Consider the following 27,409-nt stretch of genomic DNA (forward strand, 5'->3'; position numbering starts at 1 on the left):
CCCCCCGCAGTGCCAGGCTCCCAGTACCCGGGGAAGCCAGGGGCCACTGTGTCTGCTCCCCCAACGGCTGCAGCCTTCCAGCTGCGGGACGGCCGTGCAGGGATCATACCACGGCTGCCACAGGAGCGCCACAGGAGCAGGAACCGACGGAAGAAAAAGGGATGCAGCTCATCGCCCAGGCAAAACCCAAGCAAAGTGACAAGGGAGGGAAGAAAACAGCTTTTATACAGGCTGCTAAACTGCAGCTCGTCCGTAAGATCCCACTGAGCTGCTTTAAAACACGTGATTCCCCAGGGGTGGGGATGGCTGCGGAGGCAGGGGGGCTCACAGCAACTGGTGACGCTGCCACCTCCTTCCCCTTCCAGCACACTGCTCTGAGGGTGCAAACGGCGTGAAAATGCAGCATGTGTCCCAGGATGGGGGTTCCTCTTGGAGCTGAGGTCTCTGTCCTCTCTCTGTGGCAAACTGGACAGAGATCAGAAAGCGCTGGCACCAAACCCCACTGCTGGCACAGGGCACAGCACCCTGTCAGGCTCCTCGCCCCGAGCACAACGGTTTACAGGGAAGTCCCTGGAGTTATCGTGAGGTGAAACCCAAGCCGTTTCTGGATTTCTACCCACCAGCATCCATGTCTTCTCCCAGTGCTCCCAAGGCCCTGCACCAGTGCCAGGACTGAGCCATGGCACAAGCACTGAAGGACCTGGCAGTTGTGGGAGCAAAGCCCTTTCCTTCTTGAGATATTGACTTGTTCACAGGCAGCCCAGCTTAACGTTGCAGAAGATTGTAACCTCCTTTCTGGCAAGTCCTGTCTCTACCAGACCCACGTGTTTGGCCTGGGACTGGATTTCTGGCAGGACACCCCCACAGTTCTTGGTGGCACCACACCAGGCTGAGACTTCATCTATAACAAGTGCAGCCAAGATGTGCAGCAAAACCAAACATCTCGTATAAACAATGTCCCTCTAAAGCTGCTCACAATTACCAGAGGCAGTTCTGGGGAGGGCAAAAGCAAAGAGCAAGAACTTTGCCATGAAGGTGGCAGGTTTGCAAAGCCCCCAGCAACTTGCCACACACACAGCTGCTCTGTTGCTTCCCAGCTCCCTTCCCCATATAGTCACGAAAAATGGTGTCCTAACAGCCACTGTCTGAAAACCCGAGTGGGGATCAGGGCTCAGAGGGGAGGGTAGAGCACACACAGAGGTGCAGGATGGGTCTGGAGGACGTGGCTCTCCCAGGTTCCCTCTGCCTGTGCTCCCCGCAGGCAGCCTGCCCACCAGGCTGGCAAAACCCATCCTCATGCCTGTGCTCACTTGCCCAGGCTTGGCACCTTTTCCCACCATGGGCTGGAAAGGGTGACAGCCCTGAACAAATGCTGCAACTAAGGTATTTCCTAAATGAGAACCTTTGTTTCAAGCTGATCCAGATTTACTGGGAAACTAGTAAAAGCCTGCACTCGTCCTGGCTGAGCAATGATCCACGCAGCTGAAGAATAAAGACAGCCACAACCTTTCCCTCGACAAGTCACCCAGCTCAAGCTCAGCAGAAACACACAATGTTTCCAGAGATGTCAGAAGGGACATCCCCTCCCTCCCACCCCCAAGGGATCCAGTACTTCTACATGGTATTGCCGGGTATGAGCTGCTCTCCCAAGGCTTTAGCAGGTCTTCCAGTGGTGCCGCAGCCATCCCTTCGCCTCCCTGGCTGAAGAGAGGGAAGAGAAGTAGATTTCTCCTCCATGCTGTAAGATGTAGGCTACAAGCTGTCTGCAGGTCAGAGGAACATCACTCCTTGGGATTGTAATTATATCCTTCTGGCACAGGCCAGCTGGGAGGCAAGTCCTTTGCCTGCTAATTATAGGACATTATATTGCTATTAAACAGAGCACACTCTAGCTCGGTAGACAACATACTGCTCACTTGGCTTTGCCTGTTTACTAGAAGGTGCTTGCACTTCCTTCATTAACACAGCCGAGCAGCTGGAGGACAGAGGAGAATGGGGATACAGGTGGTCTCCAGAAACCCTCTTTCCTCCTCTGTCAGCACAACACACAAGTTCCCACCCTGCAGCTCCCTCCCACCACCACTCTCCTGCTACAGGCACAGCCCCAAATCCTCTGCGCTTCTACCCCTGTATCACCAGGCACGTGAGTGCCAGCACCATCTTCTGCCACTGACTCCACCACCTCTTTTCACAGCTCTTTTCCCATTGGGTTTTGTTTGAATTTCTGCCCACTGCTTCCAAGTCTCTCCCCACCACTGTTTGGACCCCAGTGTCTAAGTTTGGCTCCACTGCTGCCCCAGGCAGCCATGATGGTCGCATGTACACACTTGTTCATGGGACAGGTACCCCAAAATGAGGTTGAACAGTGCTCCAGCTGGGAAATATCCCCTCCATCTCAAACTGCATTTAAACTGCAAGCAACTTGGCAAAGGCCAAGACCTGTCCAGCCTTAATTGTTATTTTCAAGTCCCAAACACAAAGATGTGTTTACTATGCTTGATCTCGGTGCGCCCTCAGCTACGAGCTGATCAAAGACTCTTTGGTTACCAAGTTCTGTAGGGGAAAGCAGAACTGGTATCATGAATCCAGGCACATGGTTGGAAAGACCAACTGCTGTCCATTACCAGAAGTGCAGATCTTCTTGGAAAACAAAAAAAATTACCCTTAGGTCTCTCCAAACATGTACAGGTATCCCACTGCATGGGGCAGTCCTAAATCCCTCTCTTTGGTTTATATCCCTTCAAGACAAATAAACTAGCAATACCCATGTTGGAAAGTTGGACATGAAAATCTCTAGCAACCTTCTTGAGGGTTGCCAACTACTGCCACCACCTCCTCCTCTGTCCTCTTCTCTCACTGCCTTCTCATCCCCAAGCCCTGACATTGCCTAAATCCTGCCTTGCGACTGCCAGCAGCCCTGGGACAGAGCTCAAGCAAATGAGCCAGGCAGCATAACCGCTCATCAGAAATGGCTCTGGGCAGGGGACACCAAGTCCAAAAGAGACAGAACTCCTTCCCTTCCTTATTACACAGCCTCTTCCCCAGCAGCAGGCTGCAGCCACACGTCAGCCCAGCAGAATTCACTCAATCGCTTTGCAATGGTCTTCATTTTATTATTTTTTTCCCCCCTCGCCCCCAAATAGGACCTTCCCTCCCCCAACAAATTACCTCCCTGTCAGTCTCTGCTTCTGCGCCGATTTGCTGATTATAGGGGGGAAAAAAAAAAATAATAATGGTCCTTTTTCTTTCTTCCTCCTTTAGGAACGCAGGACCCTGGCAAATGGTTTTGCCCCTGGGCTGAGCCGTGGCCAGTTCCACCCCCTGCATGAGAGAGTTAATGAAATACGCAGCGGAAGGTCCCTCCCGCCTCCCACTCCAGGACTTCAGCCGACTCCAGTACAGCTAATCCCATTACAAGAAAATAACGTGGATAATTCAAGCTAATGAAATCGTTACAAGAATGTGGACAGCCAGGGGTGGACATTCAGAGCCAATTTAACACTCCTTGGTGTTGTTATCCCCAGCACAGGAAATATCTGAAAGGAGGAAGGGAAAGGAGAGAAGGAGGAAGAAAGCCCTCCTCTCTTGTTACCTTAAATCCTGTTAGAGAGTTCAGGAATTAATCTGCCACCTATCTCCCCTATTACCATTATCATCATCATCATCATCAATAACGTCTCCTCGGTAACCTCTGAAAATTAGCAAATGAATGTGCAGGAGGGCAAGGCAGGAGCAAAGCCTCCTGACACGCTGAATCAAGTACAAACTGCCGCTGCCTCCATCTCCGGCAGAGACAGAGACTTTGGAGCAGCCCAGGTGTCCCAGCACACCCCCAGCCCACGGCTGCAGCGATGCAGAAAAGCGGGTCCCTGCCTGCCCTGGCCCCACTGCAAGCTCCTTCCTTCCCACAGCAGCTCCTCACCTGCACCGGAGAGTCCTGCTGGATAATCAAATCACCTTCAAAACCCCTGTGAAAAGTACACAGGAGGTGGACAGCCACAGCTGCCTCTTGTTCTTTACTACATGGATCATCGGTTTTTCCAGCTTCCTCTCCTCTTTGCCCAGGAGCATCATCTGAGTTTGGAGGCCTCTTGGATCTGTTTGCTGCAGCAGAACTGAATTTCGCATTAGGCAGTTCCTGGTCTTCTGTGCCAGCCTCGTGCTGCTGGGAGAAGCACTGCTGTCTTCTCTGAGCTCAGCTGTTTCCACGCGACGGGCCCCTTCCTGAGGCCAGTTTTCTGGGGAAGCCTCCCACAGCAGGTCTGAAGCCAGGTTCCCCTCTTGGCCACCTGTACCGAGGGAAGTCGAGCACCGATGGCACGTGTCCGAGCTCAGCCACAGCCTTTCACCACAAATTGTTCTTCTTGGCACTGCATTTCCAGGCAGGAGGTGCTGGCCATGCTGCCCTCATGGATGCAGTGGGGTACCTCCTCCACACCACCTGAACAAAACAGACCCCTGCCTGCTTGGGGCTGGGGTTGTGGGAAGTCTCACCACAACAAGGTTTCTGAGCTATTTAAGAATATTTAGGAATCCTCAGCTCCTATGGGATCAAGAGTGATCAACTGCCATTTTCAGCTGGATACAGGTGCTTCTCACTTGTCTCTCTCCTGCACTGTTGGGTAACGGCAGGACAGGGTCACACAGGCCCCTCAGACAGCTGCCTTCCCAGGGTGCTGCAACCTCATCCCCGACAGTACGCAGCTTCATACTCCCCCCAAAACATCTGCAACTCATCCCCTGGAAGCTTTAACAAACTCCTTGATGGGGCAGTGAAACAACACAGTGAAGCAGAGAGACTCCCAGGTCTTAAAGAAACCCCAAGTTTCCCCAGGAAACGGGTCTCCCTGAAACAAGGCTTCCTATCGGGAGCATCCTCCATCCACAAAAATCGGGAACAACATTTTCAACCCAGGAGGCTCTCTGGGATCAGTGATGACCATCAGGTCCTGATGAGGCAGGAGTGAGCACCAAGAGATGCTGCAGCCCTCAAGCTACTGCTAAGGAGCTGAGCAGCTGGCAGCGATGTTGGGGAGCAAAGCAGGGACCTCGGGCTCCTTTTCAGCCTCAGTTTCCCCATACAGGTGACCCTGCGAAGCTAAATCTCTCCCATTTTTTCAGCTCACTGCCTGCAAAGCCACAGCTGCTATCTACCAACCTCATGCAGACATACAAGGCTTTGATCATCAATCCATGAAGGCAACAGAGGGACTCGTGATTTAAAAAAAATCCCTGTGCAACATGAACGTGAGCATCTTTGGTACAAGAAAGAAAGCAAGAGCTCCATGGCAAAAGCAGCAGAAAAGCTGGAAATCCTGCAAAAGTGTGACCTGGCCTTGCATGAAAGAGAAGTCACTGAGGGACTTCTCTTTGATGGAAGAATGGGAGCCAGAGAAAGGCACACAAGCAGCACGATGCTCTGTGGGTCACAGTGGTGGGACACAGGGTATCCAGCCTGGGTGGCTGTCCCCTCCCTGTCCCATGTGGAGACTCTCTAATGTGTCATAGGGAGGAATTTTCCATCTTTCTGCCACAGCAGCACAAATAACACCTTTCCCTTTTTGTCGGGCTTGATTTCCACTAGACTTGTAGGAAATCAACACCAGCCAGATTCCCACCTCACCACCCCCCCACCCTCCCCATCCCGAATTTGGCTGGAAGCAACCAACGATTTCCAAAAGCAGCCCAGCCCGTGGCAGGGGAGGGGGGAGCAGGACGAACCCCCCGGGATGCACCCGGCGTGAACAGCACCATTTGATGTCTCCGGGATGCTCTCTTGCGAACACGTCTAATTACATCCAGACGGTGCTTTCGGCACACCTGCCACAGCAACTGTTTATCTTGCCGACGACTTAAAGAGCATCATTTGCAAAGTTTGCTAGGAAGGAAAGCCAATTAGCATGTCGCCGGCTAGGCACAAAGATCCTCTCGCTTTATCTCCGCTGTGGCTGCTTGGCAGAGGACCCTTTAGTGCTAATTCCTTCTTGCTGCTCCCCCCACATCTCTTCGGCTCCTCCAGTTGGAAATACATGGCTGTGCTTTCCCGCAGAAAAGATCCAAAACCAAAGCAGAGGGGCTGTGAAGGGAGGGGGCAGTGGTGGCGAGCCCGCCCAAGCTGCCAAATCTGCCTGTGCCAGGAGATGTCGAGAGGCAGCAGGGCAGAGCACGGGGCAGTCCTCACCAACCTCTCCTCCATCATCCCACTGTTTCAAGGTTCCTCTGTCCCAGCTAAAGGTTTTGCTGGGACTCTCCTCTCTCTTACCTGCAAGTCTTCGCATCTTCTACCCCTCCTTGTCAGCTCGGTGCCCACCTCTCACCGGGGACCACCCGTTCACTCATTTATCCATGCTGTTGATTTAAGTTTCACTGTGGTGTCTCGCTGATGTGCCCCCAACGCTCCCCAGATTAAAGACAGCACTGGTCCCAGCTCCAGCACACGGATGAAGCTCACAAGATCCACCTAGAAACCAGTTCTGGAGAAGCCAGTCTAGCTTTTGGATTGCCCTTGATCCCAATTTTGTGTGGAAAACTAAGCAAAGTCTCTCTCTTTTTAGATTTACCAAATTTTGGACCAGATCTTCAAAAGATATTCAGATGCTCAGTATCACAAATACTGTGTCAGAGACTATATAGACATAGATGCGCTTCTTCCAATGACCCGTGAATTTACCCACAAGGCTCCTGCTAATATTAAGTCCCATTTTTTGTGGATGGCTCAGTCAGCAGCAGCCTCCCTTGGAGCTCCTGGTGAAGCAGAATCAGAAACACAACAGCTTTGGCCCCAGACCAACAGGCAGCCACAGGACCTTCCTTCTCCTCAAGATGCAAGACCAGAAGGCAGTGGCTGTTTCCTGTTGCTTAAATGGCTTGTTTAAAAATGTAGCAAAACATTTTACCCCTTCTCGATTTATTTTCCTTAACAGTTGCTTATGAGGGACCTTATCAAAAGCTTTCTAAAATTCCAAGTAAATTAGTCATTAGGCAGGTTTTCAGAACAGTAATTAGGCCACTCCATGCCCCTGATGTATTATTTACCTGAGAAGATATACATAATTAGGGCTCTTCTTTATAACTGGTATTACATGCACTAAATTCTACTCCAGTCTATCGTGTAATTACGCAATTAGGCTGCATGCTAAACAGAAAGAAACCAATTCTGAAAACCTAGCAAAAAGAAAAAAAAACAACAGTAATTATTATTTTTTAAATCCTCCATCACCAGCACAGCGGCAGGTCTTAAAATTTTAATATCCTTCCACTTAAGTCATTTTTAAACAGGTGCTGCAACCAGGTTTGGTTTCTTAATTTTGCTGCATTTAATCCTACTTTGCGAGGTTTAACGTCGTGCGAGAGATTCAGTTCCTTAAAGAGATTTGCTTTAAAGGCTAATGTTAAAAGGGGCCTTTCCCTTCCCTGGTCGGCAGAGATTTGCCGTGCCAGTGGAAGCGGCAACGCATTGTCTTGCAGCCTCCCTTCACAGCTTCTTGGCCCCCTGCTCCTCCCAAACGATGATTATTTTTCAACAGCTTCCCAGCTTGCAGCTGGCAGAGGCAGACAGGTACAGTTGCTATGGTACGACCGTCACAGTAATTTAGCCCTACAGAGCTGGCTCCCACGCCTGAATTTAACGGGGCAGTATGGCAAAAGGAAAGGTGGGGAGCACCAGGGGGATGAGCACCAGCCATCGGCAGGAGATGCTAACGTGCAGAAAATCACCCAGCAGCCTCTGCACGCCTTTCGGCCAGAGGGACAGACTCAGTCATCTCCTGATTTGCTCCCATCTTTCTCCTGGTCCGAATGTAAAGTGAGATCTCAGCTCCTCAGCAGGTCCCTTCTAACCTGTGCCTGCCCGCAGGGTACTGCACAAGCAGAGTCATGTCTATCCTGCCTTTCTTTCCTGGCCCTTGCTGATGGAGGAGCGTGTGCCATCGGGTCTAACATAGGGTGTGGAATTTTTTTCAACCTACCTATTGTTATACTTCTATTTTAGAGTTGAGGAGATCAAGGAAAAGTACTCAGGACTTGCTGAGCCTGCTGACAGCTCCCGGAGGAGATACCTGCATATTATCCAAATTTATTTTCATTCTTTAAAGACGAAGATGATTCACCATTTAGCTAAAGCATGAACAGACTTCCTTCTGAAACCTTACATCTCAATGCTCAAAACTTCCAAGCCAGTTCCCAAGGCACAGGGGAAGATGCCGAGCTGGCACGGGGAACACCATAAGCTTTAGGATGTCCCAGGTTTAAACAGTGATGTTGGACTTGCACCAAACTCTGAAAGAGAGCTGGGGGTTTCAAAGTTGTCTGCTGGTCCCAAAGAGTGTGAACTGGTGATGCAGAAGACTTAAAGATAACTGCTGTTGGACACGTGTGACTGAAGAGGTCATTCAAAACCTAGGCTGCAAATTCCACTCTAATATAATTTAGGTTTTGCTGCTGCTCTCTCCTCTTTTGCCATCTTACAGAGAGGTGAGCTCTGCTCCCAGCCCTGGTCACTACAGGGCTCTTCTCCCCTCTGCTACCATGTGTCAGCTCTGCCAAGATTCTGTTCACTCTTAAATTATGTGATTTCACCTAACCAACAGCTTTCTTCTCGATGCCACTGTAATTATTTTTTTTTTTTTTAAATGGGGGAGACAAAAGACATTCAAGTATAGTGGAGAAAGGACCAGCTCTATCAGGACAACTGAAAGAGGACTTCTCTTGTGCACTCCCCAGCCTCACATCACACCCATCTCCAAGGACCATGCCAGGACCAAACTACAGCTTCTGATACCCCTTCCCACAGTGGCTCTCACTGAGATGTGCAAACGACCAGTCGTGACCCTTATATCCCAAACCTCATGAAATCTCAATCCCTGCACGGACTTCAATGAGAGCCTCCAACGCTTGCAAAGCCTTTCGCAGAGCTTGCGCTCGTAAGCCACAATTCTCCCCGCATGCAGCACCTTGCAGGACCAGGGCTTAGGAGCCACCAAGTCACTGCAGTAATCGGGATTTCAAAGGAACCCGCAGCTCCAACAGCGCTGAGATTTGGGGATTTATCTCTCCTGGGCTCTTTTGAAAATCCTGATCAGAGTGCAGCTCTGGTCAAAAATAAGTTATGCTAAAAATAGTGCTCACAGGAGGGCCTGGTACAAATCTCTGCTCCTCTAGGATTTTTATGAGTCAGCTCGTTTCAAAGACAAGAGGAAATTTGTACAACTAGCAAAGCAGTAAACACAGAAGGGAGATTTAGCCATGCCTCATGGGCTCCCAAAGGTGTACCTAGGGCATCCTTTGGAGAAAGCAGCATTACTGTTAAGATACCAGCTACATCAACAGTCAAAAAAAAAAAAAGTCCATCTCAGATTTAACTGTAGAACCTCCTGCACTGAGCTGGAAGAGAATAAATATAGAAGCAATGAGATATTTATAGGCAGACAGCTATTTTAACATAGCTCTGCTTTAAAGAGAATCCTTATTTAAGTCTTGTCCCCGTAAAGCTGCAGGATGACTTAGAAAAATAACCAGATTAATTATTTTCATCAGAAGAACAGAGAAACACGCAGGGAAGATCAAATGCATGCAAATGCATTAAGAATGTTGGAGCTTGAGTGAAGTGCTGCTGTTGTGGTGACTCTAATACAATAAGGATGGTGAGATCTCCTGAGTGCAGGCTAGTCCCTGAAGAGCCCAGCCCGACCACATCTGAAGTCTGCCAGGGATCAGAACAAGACAAAGCATTAAAAACAGGCACACAATCAGCTTGCTGGCAAGGCAGGCTGGGAGCTACCACGCTACCATGCTCCCCTGACCAGCACCATCCTCTCCAGAGACACAACTAACAGCAAAACATTAGATTCTCTCATTTTACTGTAAAAACAGTATTTCTAGACCTACTGTATTTACTCCAATAATAGTCCGACTTGTCTGTCCTGTCCCCAAAATCGGTGGTGCAGCTGCTACCCAAGCTACGATGTCTGCTCTCTTCTTGCTCCTGGTGTGCCCTGTCCTTTGGTCACCCTTTCCCAACCTGCAACAACTAAAACGCCTTCTAAAGCTCCAAGGCTACTTTATGCAGTGAGACACATCTTTACAGGTCACCTGGAAAACCTTTGGAAGATGACAAGACAGGGAGCGATTGCATGGTGCAAGCATTATCTGAGCTATCATGGGATTCAACAATGATGTTTGTTTCTGTAGAAAGTTTGTCGTACTCCACCCTTGCAACGTCTAGGGGAAGAGGAGAGATTTGCCACACCACAAAAAACGGTAGAGCCAAGGGTGGAAGTCGCCAAGCCCAGCTAATCCACAACTGTGGGACTTCCTGGGCAAAGAAAACTGCAGTGGAAGTAACTGCTGGTTGGGTTTGGGGTGTTATTTCCTTATTTATGTCTTAGCATAGAAGGGCATTATACGTGCAGCAGGGCTGTAGTGCAGTAACAGTGCGATTGAGTTGAACAACCAGGAGTGTGCGTGGCCACGCGTAGGGAAGCTTAAGTCCACACTCTCCACCACTGCGGCAGAGGGAGATGCTCCCCATGGGGACGGACCTTTGCAAGGCACAGAGTGAGCCACCACTGGGCACTCACCCCCTCCTCGCAGGAGGGAGATGTCCCAGAGGTGGGGACATGCCTACCCACACTATCCCCGTCCAGTGTCTCCCTGTATCAGTATGCAAACGCCAGCAGTTGTGAAACGGCCAATGCAACCATGCTAATTTAACAAATGGACTTTGATGATGCTAAAGAAGGCAGAGCTAGGCAGGGCAGTTCAGAGGCAGCACTGAATGCCGAGTGGGGCATCTGTGCAGTGAGGTGCAAGCTCTCCCCCTCCTGCTGTCCCCCTCAAACCTTCAGGAAGACTCATCACAACGCCCTGGGTGTTCACAATCAAATGCAGGCAAGAGCAGACGCTTGTACCTTGTTGACAGATGCTGTCAATGCAGCGTGGCAGCCACAGGCTTGCTGAGAAGGTGAATGCGAGGTAGAAATGAGGGGCTACAAAAAAAGGAAGAGAAATCATGTTCTTCATCCACCAGCAATGCTTGCACCAGCTGACCCAAATGAGCTGTAATGCACGCAAGGATGCCGGGAGGGGGAAAAAGAGAGAGAGGCAATGACACACCTTAAAATAACCTGCCAAGGCTGACTGGATGCCAAAATGGCTGGAGTTTGCCCTCTGCAGAGAGTGTATTTCCAATAGCTTTTGACTGCTGGCTGCCTGGGCAGGGACACCTGGCTTACAGAGAGCTGGAGACAGAGCAGGGACCTCTTTCTCCATGCTGTGAGGCTTCCAGCCAGGGGCTTTCAACAGAAGATCCTAATCTATAGAGGCAAAAGAGATAGGTACAGCTCTCCGAGCTGGTACACAAGCTGCCATGCCCATATTGGAGTTGAAGGATTAAATGAGATGGGAGCAGGTAACGACTCCCAAAGAGATGCTTTGCTTGAATAGAGGCACTTGCCAAGTTACAAGCTTTCCTCTGATTCTTGCACTGATATCAAGTAACAGGGCTCAGGAAACCACCTCCCACGAGCACCTGTCTGCCTCTGAACAGCCACAACTTCCCACGTACCTCCCAGAAGCAACATCTTTGCTTCAAGTGGAAGATCCCCTACACGGGAAAGAGTAAAAGCTGATGCTAAGAAGCATCACCACGGGCTGGCCACATGCAATGTGCCAGATGACAGCCCGCTGCTAGGTGTGGTGCAAAAGGAGGTTCTAAGAGCTTTCCTGTCAGCACTCGCTGCTCGTAAGGTCAATACAAAGGTGGGGGAACTGCACTGTGGAGACGCCAATGTCCCCAAGGGATGTGTCTACATAGGATGAGCCTGCTTTTGGTTTACACATCAGAGGATGGTCTTTTTGAGGAAGAAGGGACCTCAGAGTCAAAAAAGCACAAGCAGAGTTGATTTAAGAAATGGAATAATGCCTGGATTCATAGATTCTCTAATGTTTCATAAGCATTAGAAAGCCCTGATAATGCCCAGCACTCAGCTGGGGGCACCAGAGGCTGGTGCTGCTGCTGGCACAGGATTTGCCGCTCTCATCCTCCCCTCCCAAGGGTCCAGGGCTCTGCAGGCATGAGAGCCACGGGTCCCTTGGGGGCCACAGGTCCCTGCTTTCCACACAGACAGGTAACTCCCCTTCCAAGGTTTACTGCAAAGCTTTTTAGTCTCACATAGCACGGGCCATCAGCTCTCTGCTGTGGGGAGAGAGCTGTGTGTGCCTCAGAACATGCTGTTTTCTTCTTGGCTCTGCGAACACAGGGAGACCAGAGGTGCTGCAGCTGCATTTTGCCAAGTAGGGCCATAGGGTATAAAATGAGAGAAAAGGGGAAAAGATGATTCTTTCAGCCCCAACCCACAAAAAAAACCCCAACAAAAGCACACGTGGTAAAAGGCTGAGACACCTTCTAGGGATAAGAATAACAAAAATTGCTGGGGACAGAGCAGAAACCCTGCTGCCAGAGAGCCTTCCAGGAGGAGCGAGCTGCCAGGCGGGACAGGCTCGGGAGCGCTGAGCCTGCGTGGGAGCTGTCAGAGTCCCAGCCCTACCTTGTGTGACAGTGAGAAGTCCCTACAGAGGTGACAGCTCTGGCAGACGCAGTGAGCAAACAGCCAAAAAGGGGGAGAAACGAGAGGGGAGGCAATGGCAGCTGGGGAAGTGATCGCTGCAGTCAGAGCCAGGCTGCACTCACTTGCATTTAAAAAAGGAAAGGGAGGCAACTGGTTAAAGACCAACTTTTAAGCAGCATCCTGGCTGCCCACAGGTAGGGCAGGGCAGGGTGGCAGCTCCCCTCCCTCCCTCCTTCCCTCCTGGAGACTTCCCCGCTGCAGCAGACCTAATTTCATGGGGTTTTTGCACAAGCAGCGGGGTGGAAAATGATCATCAGGAGCCAGCGCATGGCGAAGCACCCCCCGCTCCCCAGATCCCCCTGCAAGGTGGGCAGCCCCAGCCCAGTCCCGCCGGGTCGGTACCGCGGCAAGGCAAGAGGCCACCAATGAGCTTTCCAAATCGAAGCCGTGGTGTGGAGGAGGGACCCGCACTCCCCCCATCCCCGTCACCCTCCTGGATGCTGACGAGAGAGACAGCGCAGTCCTGCGTGACAGCGTGAAATTAATATGATTTTGGGGGAAGTTGGCAGTGAGTAATGAGCATCTGAAATACCTCGTATCCACCCCCTCGCGCCCCGAACTCTTTTAACCCTTCGGCTGCTAGCACAGCAGTGGGACCAAAGGGTGGGAAGACGTGGCTTAAAAAGAACCAAAGAGGGGTCACGCCGCCCACCTGGCAACTGGATTTGCAGGGCAGGTTTTGGCACAAATCCCAACAGTGCTGCTGGCGTTCAGGTCCAGCCTGCTGAGGTGCTGAGATCAGCGCTCCTGGGCTTGGAAAACTATCATTGCTGCCTTTCCAAGCAAGGCTCCACAAGGAGATGCCAAACAAAAAAAAAAAAAAAAAAAGGGGGGGGGGGGTGATGAAGGGGGACTAAGCCTGTCCTTGAAACACCCTCAGGTGAGTCCCAGGCGGCCACCCATGAGGGGGACAGCTTGATGTGCACAGACCACTGATGGGAAGTCCCCCCACTAACAAGTGGGTCTGTGAGAAGCAGAACAAGGGAGATGACTTTCCCAGGGTCAGTTTCCCTGGTTCTGAGAACTTCATCAGAAAAAAATGTCCCATCTTCAAGGGCAGCTCTCTAATAAGAGTCAATCCCGTAACACCACCTTCCTGGGAAAAGAAGCCTTGGGAGCTTCCTCCAAAAATTTGAGAACTTGGTGCAATTAAGTAAAGATCTCCTCTCCTCTGCCAGATGCCTGGAAGTGGTCAGGATACTGCCGGGGGATGAGGAAAGAGAGGTGAGAAGACAGATGGTCAGCCCAATCCATCTTAGTTTCGTTTCTTCAGCAGCACAGACAGAAACGCTCACGGTGCCACCAGCTGCAGAAGCCAACACGGTTCAAATGCCTTTGGCAGGGGTTCTGCCCCGGGGAGGTAAGAGGCTGTGCAGTGAAAGGTCCTTAATTGTAACCATATCCCAAGGCTTAAAATCCACTGGATTGGAAGAGGTAGAAATGCTGTAGCAGGCTTGAGGTTAAAAAAATAATAATGCAAACAGAGATGGAAATAAAGGACACAATGTCATCCTGAGGAGAAAACTGTGATTCATTAGAGGCTTGTTCAGGACCTTCTTATAAAGTGAGACTGAAAAATACCCACACGTCTATGCTAGCAAAAGACAGGAAGGTGGATGGGTCAATGTCACTGTGCAAGAACTCTAGTTAAGGAATGCAACAGAGAGAAGAATTTGTAAGATCAAGAAAATAATCATCTTGATTGCTCCTTGACTTAAAGGCTAAGACACAAGTCTTAGTCCAGTGTCATTTCAGCATTGTAGATTCTGCAATACCCCAGTTGCCAGCCCCCAAAGTAGCGCCAGCGGCCAAGGGACAATTTTGAAAATGAACAAGAACTGGCTACAACATAAGGCAAAAAATTAATACCTTTTTCCTTCCTTTATATATAGACACATGCATACGCTTAACAATTCAGACAAAAGGAGACCATATAATACTAATAGTACTGAGTGGGTTTTGTACAGGAGACAGCAGCTCCTACTGGTTTTTGCTTCCTACTGAGAGAAAGCCCACATGTATACATGCATGTGTGCAGGTCCCACTCAGCACAGAAAAATGGCAAAAGCCCCAAAGCAAAATCCCAGAGTTACATTTGAATAAGACATTTCAAAAGCAACCCCTTCCTCATCTCTCTCCATCTCCCCGAGCCCCTCTCCACTGATGAGCAACAGAGTCTGTGCATAAAACTAATTAAGTTCCATTGGGATGTTCGACTTGGTGCCCTGGTGAGAGATGCTTCAGCAGGAGCCTAGAAACTCCCTTCATTTGCATTGGACAACTGGACTGCGCAAAAACAGGCGGCCAAAAACTCCTCAGCAGAGCTTCTGGGCAAGCAGAAAAGGGGACCTGTGGGTATGGAGTACGTGGAATGCAGAAGAGGGGAAAAAAATATAAAAATCAAGTATTGCAATGAATATTCAAGACAGGGAAAGAGATGTGCTGAAAAAAATCTTCCTTGTGCTCTTGGGAAGAGCCACCTTTTAAAGCAACCCTGCCAAGATAACACAGAGTTAAACATTTCCTTATCTATGTTAAACACCTTTATGATTCAAACTGAAAAACAGCTCTGAAAACCTATTTCACTCTCCCCCACCCCATGGCTCATTTTGGACAGTCAAATTAAAATGGCCAGTTACATTTCTGGTCTCTGAATATCAACCCAATGTTGCTGTGTTTGGGTTTCCAGCACATAAGGAAAATGCTTGAAGAAGGACCAAAAAAAAAAAAAAGTTTAACTTATGCTTTTTGAGATAGAGAAATAAACCAGCCCAGCAGATCCCCGTGTTCTCAACCAAAGCTCATGAGGCTGGTGGACATACCAGCAAGTTTCTGTCCAGAAAAGCACCCACACCCTGCACGCCACTCCCAGGCACCCACAGTTTGGGCACAGGAGCACACAGAGATTAGTAAATCCCCTGTGCTAAACCAGGCTGGGCCAGATTGTGCAGGAGAACAAGGCCCCACGCAATCCAAAGGCGTGAGAAGAGCGGATGGCATGGGGTGGTCCAGCCTAAGGGGCAAGACTTTAATCTGCCAACAGCCCCCAGCAAAGGGGGAAAATGGGGCAATAACAGGGACCAGGGATGGGAGGAGAGCCAGGTTATGTGGTGGGATCACAGGAGCCAACACAACAGCTCTGCAGCCAGGACCTGTTGCAAACACCAGCCCCAAGTCTGCTGGAAGGCTGCAGGGAAGAGATACTGCCAGGGATACTGGAGGGCAGGGGAAAGTGTAACTGAAGAAACTCCATCTTCCCCTTGCAAATCAAAAAACCCACTAAAAGCCACCAGTGGGGCAGAGCTCCTCAGCCAGGAAGAAGGGAGCAATCAACCAAGCACATCAAAGAAAAAACACATCTGAAAGATGCATTTTTGCAAGTGCCTTCAAATTATGTGGGCAGACAGGGCCTATTCAGCCGGTGGGTGAAAGGGGCAGAGCTGCACCAGTGTGGAAAGCTTCAATCCAGAGCAGCATCCTGCAGCCCCCCATGCCAGACACGCTCCTCCTCAGACGCGCAGCAGCCCAATGCACAGACTTTGCATTCTAATTAGAGCTGAAATCCAGCATTAACGCGAAGCGCCACATCATCTGCCGGCATCACTGGAAGCAGCTTGCATTTACATCTCCTGAGGAGGTGGCCTCGAACCAGCTTACCTGCATGCAGCCCTGCAGTGCTACAGGCGTGGGTTTGCACCATGGTTTTGGGAAGCCACCTTTAAAAATGGGAACCAGGCATTATTATCCCCAGGGATAGCCCAAAATAGGGCAAAAGTACCATTGGCATGGGAAGCCACCCCTACGCTGAAGACACCAGAGCACATTCACACCATGGAGTGCCTGTAACCTCAGGGCACTCAATGGTCTGGAGCAGGAGCCTGGGGGTGGCTTTGGAGATCTCTAAGAAGGATGGGTCGCTTTTTAAATCGCTCATTTATTTCCTGAAGAACACAGAATCATTTCAGTTGGAAAAGACCTTGAAGCTCCTCCAGCCCAACCATGAACCTCACACTGACTGTTCCCAACTCCCCCAGATCCCTCAGCGCTGGGTCAACCCAACTCTTCAACCCCGCCAGGGATAGGGACTCCCCCGCTGCCCTGGGCAGCCCATTCCAATGCTCAACAACCCCTTCTGGAAAGAAATACTTCCAAATACCCAGACTAAACCTTTCCTGGCACAACTTGAGGCCATCACCTCTTGTCCTATCACTTGTTACGATACGGTGATCCCACTCAATACCAAACCAAACTCGGAGGCATCATTATTACTGTCAGTGCTCAAATGTGTAGTGAGACGTGTTCCAGTTCTTGCTTCTAAAACTGTTTTTGACAGGTTTCCACCTGAACACGTGCCTCTCCGCAAGATACACATTCCATGGTCCTTCCACGTACTGGCACCAACATCCCAATTCACGAGGAAGCCAGAAAGTTGGGATCCAACACTGGCCTGACAGCTGGGTGCACCCACCAATGCTAGCTGCTTCCCTGGGTTCTTTCTTCTTGTACAAAACTCATTTTTGAGCATCTCTTTGTGCACAGGCTTGCAAGCACGGTACCCTGAGACAAGCAAAGGTGTGAGTGTTGCAGAGGAGCTGGCAGCTCAGTTCTGCAAATATACCTTCTGGCAAGGCATAGCCCCGCTACCAAAGAATCTGAGGATTTGTTTTAATACACTTGTCCTTCTCAGGAGTTGTCTGTTCTCTGTGGCACCTAAGCCCCAATCCACAAAGGTCGTTAAGTGAGCGATCAATACCAGCCTGAGTAACACGAGCAAAGAATTGAGCAAAGTACCCAGACTGGGCCAGCCTTTCTCCTCCCATCTGCAGACTGCTCCAGTACAGGATTTTGTTCATCTGACTCCACACCAAGCAACAAGGGACTTTGCTAGGCCACAGACACCAGACTGTGGAAGATCAAGAGGCTCTTCCCTCAGCACAAGTAGCTTCCTGGGGAGAAGGGGTGATATGCTGCTCTGGGGAACATCTCTGTATTCACCAAGAAGGGAGCTGAAACTATTAGCTTTAAACCAGTAACTACACACAGGTAGGACAAGGGGTGCTTAGCTGAAAGGCTCTGCTCATCGCCTCAACAGCTACCCCCTTCTCTGCGTCCTTCAGACTGGATCTAGCTGCAGATTGAGAGTTGGACCATCATGATAAAATAACTCAAAAATGCAGCTTCATTTGTGGATATAACCCAGCTGAACCGGGCATGAACCCAGCAGTGGTTTCTACCACGAGGAAGGGGTGATGATCTGCTCCACATCCTTGCATCAGCACGATAGCCCAGTGTGCCCAATGCCTGTGCATCCAGCAACTCTGCCCTGTCTCCCCCTGCCCCTCAAATAATGTTATTAATATTTTATGTATGTCAATTTAATTTTGTTTTGGTAGTAAAGGGCTAAGAGCATAATAAATAGGAAGTTTTAAAGTTTTATAGTCCTGTGAATCACAGTTGTGTTTGCCATGCACATGCCCTTACCTAGACTCTGTAGGGTGCTGGGGGATGCTTCCAGTTGTTGACCAGTGGAAAAAAATCTGCACTTTGGCTTTTCAAGGATGGGTGCAAGACACACTGGAGACCATCGCTGCCAACTAAGGAAGTGATTCAGCCAGAAGGAGACATCTGACCTAGGACAGATGTGCTGATGTGGTAGAATGGCAGAAGGAACAGACAGACCAGGGAATCACTGAGCCCATCCCACTGTCTCCACACCAGACCAGACCTCCAGCTCAGCAGCTCCTGGGGCTTCTCCCAAACATCCCACCCACCAGCTTCATCTCCCCCTGCTGCCGCTGTGCAGCTCCTGCCCTACCTCCATCAGACCCTTACAGCACAAGGAGGTGCTCACTGTGGCTTCTGCAGCTCCCTCCACATTCATGGGACACCTAACTGCAGGGAGACAGTACAGACAGAAAAGCTTTAAGCAGCTAAGAGGAAGCCGCTATGGATTTTGAAACATTTCTAGCACAACATCTAGGGTTTTAAAAGCAAAAGCATCACTTGGAGAGTAATCTGACATTAGACTGTTCAACAAGCGATGCCTGTAGCACTGTGCATCCTAGGGCTGTTTGCGCTGAATATTTTAATTAATGCTACCCAGCACTTGCTTAACAAACTCACATGTTTATGAAGGGAATAATTTTTTTCCTCATCTGCCTTTCAGTAGCAAAGACTTCCACAGCTTCAACAGGGCAATGTTACTCCAGGAAGGAGAAATTGTCTTCAGTCATGTAGACTCCATTACTGGGAGAAAGGTGTGAACAGCAAGCATGTCTGGCAGACGGATTCATTATACCACCGTGTCCTTTATAATGGGAAATGAAAAGCCCATTCTGGTAACTACACTTTATTATAATAGGTCAGAAGAAGTGAAAGGCATCATCTTATAAAATTAACTTCATAAAGACTGCCTTTAAAAAAAAAAAAAAAAAATCTCTGCCAGTTTAGCCACCGTACCTTTCTTCAGAGATTTTTCTTTTTCTAGAAGAGACATGACTCCAAAGTCTTGTCCCACTGGCTTTCTTCACTTTTACCCTCTATCACAGGGAATAGATCTGTTTTCTCCTAATCAGTCCCAGGCACTTGTTTTGCCAGATGCAATAAATGCCATGTCTTTGTCAAGACAGAGAAAATAGTCAGCAAAGGAGTTAAAATTGAAAGAGACACCCACCCCCCAAGGTCTTCACAAGAAGCAGCATTACTTTCTTCATAGGAAAGCCAGAATACGGAGATAAATGCACTCGATAACCTGTTCTGTGCTCTCGCATACCTTTCAATCGCCTTTTCTGCTAGCTGCTTCTTTAGTGAAACTAAAGTCCAGTCTCTCAACTGATAATAATTTTGTGATTTAACAGCTTTACGCAATGTGTTTGACTGCAGTTCCTACAGGTGAAAGGCAAGGGATAGCCAGACAATAAAACACCTTCCACACTCCCAGTGCTGGCACCTGGTCTCACTCTGAATTTTGAGGGTTGGCATCTACCCCAACTAATTGGTGAGGGAGGGCTAGAAGTGACAGTCATTGCAATTTTAGGAGAATTTATAGATACAGACCCAAGGATAAGTTCTCAGATATTTTTTGCAAAGCAGAGGAAACAATGCAAGCCCCAAAACATGCTACTTGAGATGCAACGCTGATAACTGCATCCTTCAGTGGTACAAGCATCAGTTATGTCAAACTCTAGGCAGACTCTCAACAGTATCTATTCCTCAGGTTGCATTTGATTAAGTAGAAATCTTTTAAGAAGTATTTTTCTAACCATTCCCCCTTTGGGGAAAATAAAACACCTCCTTTAAACATTATACGCCAACTGCAGAAGAGCCTTATTTTTAATATTCATGAAAGTTGTGGAAGGAGGATGGAAGAGAATGCTGTGAAACAAATAGTTAATTGGCACTTCCAATGAAGGCTGCATGGATCTAATGTGATAGATTTTAAAGGAGCCTAATTTTCAGAAATTGCCAGAGCTCCAATCTGTGAAAATGTGGCCTTTCACAGATCTCCAATTCAGTTTACCACATCTAGAGTTCCTTTTGAAAAAAAGTCTTGCCATAAAAGCTCCCCAATTTGGTAGCAAAAATTAGCAGCCTTCATGGGATATCAATCCCTTTGTCTCTCCTCCCCTAACTATGGCTCTTTAGAAAGAACTAAGGACCATTTGTCTTTTGTCATTTTTCCAGGTAGGAAAGATAAGAGTAGAATCTAATAAAAAAGAAAAATGGGGGAAAAAAACCCCACACCTACAAAAGCTAAATCTTCACACCTAGCCCAAAAGCAGCCCCTATAATTGAAAAGCATTTCTCCCTCTGAAGAAAATAACACCTATTGGGTCTCAAAAAAAAAAAATAATCCCTTGACAGTGCAAGGGAGGCCAACACCTCCAGCAGAAGATGGCAGGACATGCTCTGAACCAGTGCTGCACACCCCAGCGAAGCCATCGGGTCTGCTGTGGAAGGCGTGCAGCACCTAAGGCTCCTGAAGCCCTGCAACAAGACATTTATTTTGCAGGTGGGAGACGTCAGCTGTTAACCAGAGCATTCATGACTCCTGTACAGGGAAAATTAAGCACCACCTTTCTCCAGCCTGAGAATTAGAACTCAACGTCCCTCAACTCCAAAATTGCACAAATTTGCTTTGAATCTCCTGAAAACTATGAGCTTGGGGAAAAAAAATCTATTTGAATTTTACACTCACTCACAGACCTTTCCCAAGGGACTGCCAGGCCTCCTTCCTCCCAGGGATCCACCTTGCCACTGGGGATGGGCAGGAAAAAACTCCTGGGGAAGGTGGCTCCCCAAACCTGCTGGTGCTCGTGCTGCAGAGGACACGTGCTGTCACACGAGGGGAAGCACGCATGTCACCAACCACTTCCAAACCACAGCGAGGTCCAGCCCGCAGGATGGCACAGAGCCCTTCCCCGTGGTTTGCACAGATCGCTTGAAGCAGCTGGGGAAGGGCAAGAGCAAGGGAGGGAACACACAAGACAGCCACAGTCTGCCTTCGGCTGTGGGAGAACAGGAACGATGGTGCAGGGCAAGTCTAAGCACTGAAGAGACGGATCCATAAAGAATGATATTAAAAAGCATAAAGACAACCAGGGCAGGATTTTCTGAACTGCCAGTGCTGAGCAGGATGGGCACAACAGCTTTCGAAATTCACTATTCAAAACACCCAACTCCCTTGTTTTGCTGTTCCAGTGTCATTAACACCTACTGCATATCCATTTTAAAAAGCAAGAGAGAGCTCCTCGACAAAGCTCAAAACATGGAAATATTTGTTTGGGGTAATATATAAATATCTGGAAATATGTATTTGGATAATGTATGTATTTGTCTGGGGTAATATATACACACACTAATATATATATATATATACACATATATATATATATACACACACACACAGAGTGTGTGTGTGTATATTTATTTATTAATTTTTCTCCTGCCCAGGCAATTGAGAAAAGAAAAAAAAAGCCAAGCACAGAAGGAAGCATGTTGGGAGACATCATCAGCTGCAGGGCTAGAAAGTGGCTTTTGAGCATGTGAAACAATAGAGGAGCCGCTCGCCCTGCAAAGCCTCCCACCTCCTTGGGCCCGGGGCGGCTGCTCTGCACGGCAGTGCCCGGCGGCGTGGCCCGGTGGTCCCCAGGCTGGCTGTCCCCGGCGCGGTGGTCCCCAGCCATCCTTTCCTGGGCAGGCTAAGAGTGCCCCCTGCAGCCCTGCTGTCCGTGCCGCCTCTGCTGCCCAGCGATTGTTCCCGATTTCAAATAAATAAATAACGAAATACAAATAAGACAGGTTCCTAAATGCAGAAAGAGCTAAAAGCTCCAGAGCAAAGGCATCTGATTTAAAACCACAAAAAAAGCAATCTAGGAGGATGAAGTGTTTAGTAGCGCTCTGTCGCGCCTGGTTTTAGCCACTCTGAAGGGAAGGAGGGATGGCAGGGGTGGAGGGAGGATTGTGCGTCCCCCACCAAGCCTTTGGCTTTTGTTTTGAGGATAAAAAAAAAATTTAAAAAAAAAAAAAAATCACATCACTGAATATCATAGGTAAATGAAACGGATGTTCACGCATCGCTCCCAGAGTGCTGTCAACAGCGCACGCAGTTAGAAGCTGCATGTTCCTTGCAATATTAATCAGACTGCTGCTCTAGCCTTCCTCTCCACAGCACTGAGGTGCTAGACAAGACAGGAGGAAAAAACATACCAAAAACCCCCCCAGTCTCTGCTGCACTTGTCTGTCCTTGTGATATACGTAAGCCTCCCAGCTCCCTGAGCTTAACCCAGGACCCTAGAAGGCAAATAGATCTCCCTGGGTTTGTTTGCTCCAGCTTTACAAAGGTCATGTCTGTAGCCACACAGCGTCAGGTTTTGAAGTAGCAGTGCCCCACGTGCTAAGAACACTCGGCACAGTGACTTGGAAGTCCAAGATTTTTTGCCCTGTTTCAGTAGGGCCTCTCAGGGCAGCACTGAGGTGAAAGCATCCAAGCTGCGCAGCACGGGCAAGAAAAACCTTTTGCTCTTCTTAGAGGGATTCTTACATTGTGCCTACCTTCACCCTTCCAGCAACATGTGTCCAAAAGCCAAGTCACAGCCTACCTTCAGTTAAAACCCCACAGCCCACCCCAAAACAGTGTTGCAACATACAGCTTTCCTCGCCACCTTACACCTGGCAAGGGAAGAGCCCACCAGCCATGCGGGAATTACTGTCCTTACCTGTGGTCAAGCCAGGAGAACATCACACACTAATAAAGTACCTAGAATTCACTGTACAGAGGGAAATGTGTGGTTTCCTCCACAACAAACAAATCACTGCCCTGCAGCTCCTCACAAGGCAGTTTTCACTGCAAGGTCTGAGAGGTTTCCAAGGGTTAAGCGATTCCTCAACTCAGTCCCTTTGGAAAGAAACGCCACAGCCCTGACCAGATGAAAGCGCCTGCCTTCTGCTTCGACAGACCTGCACAGAAGAGCCACCTCCTAACACGTTACTTCACGGTGCTCTGCAGATGTGAGTTATCACCCTTACTTTGCAGATGGGCAGAGCTGGACACCTATTGCCCCAAATACCTTCTGCAAGCCAGCAGCAGAGCAGGGACCATGATCTGGGTCAATAAACAAAAGGTTCTCATCCTGGGAGCAGAAAAGATGTTGTATTTTACAAAGTTTCACCTCTTTTCTGGGATGCATCACAAGGCTTAACAAGTCACCGCACAAAAGGCAGAGGATACAGAGAAAACAGAGACCAGCCAGCACACAGGAGAATGTGGGCTGGCATCCTAAAATCCCTGTTCAACGCTCAGCACTATCCCAGGCAGGTCTCACGGCTGATGAGGTATTTCTTGCCAGAGAGGGTATTACAGGCAGCACAGGCATACATCCTTACAGACATTACAGGGCAACACACCACTGACTAAGTGAGGTGCACACAGCAAAAGACTCGTGGAAGGGAAAGCAAGATGCAAGCTCTCCCTCCATGATGTGAAGGAGCTACACCGTCATGTGGGCAAGACAAATGGAGGAGGGAGCCAGCCCCAGCTAAAACCTTTCACACCAGCTGTCTGCAGCTGCTCTCAGTGCTCCTCCCCAGCCAGGTGTGCCAAGCATCAGGAAAGCTACTGCATGCCTTTCAGGCAAGAGGAAAAAAAATATCCAACACTATGTCATTTATGCAACAGGCAGGAGATGTCCAGGCTCCACGGATGTCTGCTACAGGGTGATGGGCCACCAGGTCTGACAGCTCACAGTGGCTCCAGCCAAAACGCTGCTTATGTGATCTCTGTCTCACCAGCAGAATAGTGGTATAACCTGACAAGCCATTTGTATTTACATTCGGTAAAAGGCTTGTTTACTTCCACAAAGAAAACAAAAATTGTAGGATAGCAAGATCCCGTATGAAAATCCTATCAGCTCCAGCCTGGAGCACTCCACAGACCTGACAGAAAGCGCTTCCCTACCTGAAGAGTTCCCTGATTTCCCTGACTGTGGCCTGGAACGGGATGTTTCGGACCAAGATCTTGGAAGTCTTCTGCTTCTTTACAGTTTGTTTCTTTCGTGATGATTTCACAGCGGGCCTGTGAAGTCAACAGAAAGGGCAGGTTAAGGACCACTGTGCAGCAAAACACCCCATTGCATTCTGGCTCCTTCAAAATCAGGAATGCAGAAAACATAGCCAGCTCACTCACATCAACATCTTCGTTGGCATCTTACTGGTGACAATGGAAATGTCATACAGTACACTGAGAAGGAATGAATTTATTTAAACCCTAAATCTGAAAATCAAAGTTTCCAGCTTGCTAATTGCAACCTCAGTTGCAGGCAGCAGACCCGGACTCACATTTGCCACTAACTTTTGTTTTGACATCAATTCTTCTCCATTCAACCGTCAGGAGAACATACTATTTGATAGCTTAATGTCAGCTAATTTTGATTCTTTTCCTTGGTGGCTCAGAAAACAGCAAATAGATTTTTTTAATAGATTATTATTTAACTTCAGAATTATATTGCATTTGGGCAAGATAAGAATTTGCCTACTACAAAACACAGCAGCTTATTTCATAAAGCAAAGCACTCCGCATTGTAGGTTGGATACCTACTGAAGGGACTTTAAGATTCAAAATGGATGAAAGTGGTTTATTAAAGAACTGAAATACAAAGTGCAGACAGGGAGTTTCAGATTGCTTCTGGTCCCCAGGGATCAAATTTTCAAACAACTTTTGACATTTAAGAGATACATCCTCCAGTAGGGTTTCCAAAGTGTCTAAAGGACAGTTTTTAGGTGCCAACATTCACCTTCAAACATCTGGATTAATTTTCAACTCTGTACTTAGAAGACTCTGTACTGAATAAAAACTAGAAGGGAAACCCTAAAAAGCAGGACTCAGACTCCTAGTAAATTCCACCCACAAGTAACCATCCCCTCTGCACCTGACTGCCCAAAAGAAGTGAAATCCCAATTTTTTTTCAAGCAAGAAAGAAACCTGTATTTGTCTTGATTTGATCAGAATCAGCAGCAGAAAATTATTGTTAAGCTCCTGTTCTCCCTGATGAACTAGGGTAAAAGATTTCATTACCCAGCAAATATCTGTCTTCAAGAACATGAAATGTGGGCTATCAGTTGGTTTTGCAATGCTGACCAAACGGTCACCAAAGCAGAGGTTTTAGAGGAGCCTTTTCCTTGAATGTGGAAGAAAACTCAAGTGCCTGGTTCTCACTTTGGGGTCCCACTACTGCATGCTGCTTAGGGATTTTAACTGGAGATATGTCATTTAGTGAGTGAATATCTTTGCATGAAATATCATTTCTTTCTTCAAGTAAGACTGACTAAAGTGACTCTGAGTAAAGCACAACAAAGACTGATGTGTTCAACAGTCAGAGCACGACTGATCACAGCCCTTATGATGCAGAGATGCCAGGTAAGAAGTGAAGAACCTACCAAGCATTACTGCAGCTTAAATGTAACCATGTTACAGAGGTCAGACATAAGCTTTACCTGACAGCTCTCTCTGAAATTTTCACTTCCAGCTTATGGCCATCTACAGAGCAGCCCTAGAAGTTAAAACAAAGAAACAACAACAGAAAAAAAAGTTAAATAACAAAATCAAAGTCACAACAGCTTCCAAGCTTCCATGATACAAGCACAGCATTTCACATCTTGCTCTTTCCCTTCTCCCTGCCAATGTTTTTCTCTGTTGAACACCATTCATGTGAGGCAAAGTTTCTGATATGAGGTTGGAGACAGCTTGACTGACTGAAACAGCAGCCAACATCCCTGATCTAGCTGTCCATCAGCCTTGGCTCTGCAACTGAACTGGTAAAGACAAGTAATTTCACTACTTTGGGCTATGGTTTCCTCTACCTCTAGATTGCAAACTCTTCAAGGCAAGGACTGTCTTATTTTTTCTGGAATGAGCCAAGGATGTCTTACTGGCCATCAGCAGGAATCAGTCTCTTGCTTACTGCGCCTCCAAGAACCTCCTACAGTTCAGCACCGAAAACAAGCAGCCTCTTGCCTAATCATTCCTGACAGGACATACAACATGCAAAAGCTCTACGTCAAGAACCTGGAGCTCTGCTGCCCACTCCCTCCACAAAATATCCATTTTCCTGCTTTGTCTCTTCCCCAGGATTCTGCCTTTCAAAAGGATAAAGAACACACATCTACCCCAAGACTACCTAGGCTGTGGAATGTGAAACGACCACTTGTTGAAGGTGGGACTCATGGATTGTGGTCACTGAACATGCCCAGATTACACAGAGCAATTCCTTCACATCTGCCTAGAAAGGGATCGCTCCAGCAGTCTGGCCCACACCACCCAGGCAGTGTGGACCAAACACCTGTATGTTTTTCTAGGAGCAGAGAATTATTTATTCCTTCAGAGTTCAGTCACACCCTGTGGCATACGTCATGGAGAAGGCAGGAGGCTTGAAGACCGTGAAGCAATGGCAGAGTCACAGAGGGCAGAGCTGAACTCTCTGAAGCACTAAATACTAAGCAATAATTTGTTCTCATTGTGAGTTGGGGTCTGGGTCTCTGTCACCTCTGCAAAGAGCACCCTGCAGAATAAACTCATTAAATTTCCATCATTGCACATTTTCTGCCACCTCCATATCATCAGCACTAGGAAAAACTCTTTTGCATGAGGTGGTCTCCTCTTACATACCCTTCCCTTACAAACGTGGCCCGTTTTAGAGGTTTCTCCATTTGCAGAGTGTAACTCATAGCACTGACATTCTCCACTACATTTTGAACTTCACAGTTCATCCAAGCCTTTGCCCACCATCACTGGACAGAAATCCAGACCAACAATGCTTAAGCTTACCTGGAGCCGGCGCAGGGCTTTCTGGGCACTCTCTGGCTTCTTGTACTCCACAAATCCAAAGCCCATTGAAAGCAAAGTGCCTGTCAGAAGAGAAAGGGTAACTCATTAAATTAGTAGGAAACAGTGGTGATATTAAGTAGAAGATTAAAAACAAATTGGGAGCAAGTGTCGATTGCTAAAACTGGGGGGACAGAAACTAATACCCCAGGCAAAGGGCCAGCCTGCCCATGCCCCAGCACTGATGCTTCTCACGAGCACCCCTTCCTGACTTGTTTTGAGCAAGACACTTCTCTAGAACAGCTTGTTTTGGTGCTGATGTCAGACGAGGTAACTGATGTTGCATGTAAAACAGATTTTTTGCTTTGCATCATTTCAGTGCAACCTCCTTAAATAAAACACTAAGCCCTACAAAAAACTGCCAGTCATAGTCAGGGTAAGCGATCCCATTACAGATACACAAACA

At 48.3% G+C, this 27,409-nt stretch overlaps 1 protein-coding gene across 2 annotated transcripts in view; it reads right to left on the reverse strand.

Annotated features, from left to right (window-relative positions):
• Positions 1 to 27,409, reverse strand: part of RBM19 (RNA binding motif protein 19) — a 71,850-nt gene that overhangs the window by 27,275 nt on the left and 17,166 nt on the right. For both annotated transcript variants that reach the window (XM_074920980.1, XM_074920979.1), the window contains 3 exons: positions 26,947 to 27,026; positions 25,617 to 25,672; positions 24,082 to 24,198 (listed from right to left, as the gene is read on the reverse strand). In XM_074920980.1, the coding sequence (XP_074777081.1) occupies positions 24,082 to 24,198; positions 25,617 to 25,672; positions 26,947 to 27,026 (253 nt within the window). The remainder of the gene's footprint in view (positions 1 to 24,081; positions 24,199 to 25,616; positions 25,673 to 26,946; positions 27,027 to 27,409) is intronic.

The sequence above is a fragment of the Athene noctua genome, chromosome 17 (genome assembly GCF_965140245.1).
Source record: "Athene noctua chromosome 17, bAthNoc1.hap1.1, whole genome shotgun sequence".
Taxonomy (NCBI): Eukaryota; Metazoa; Chordata; class Aves; order Strigiformes; family Strigidae; genus Athene; species Athene noctua.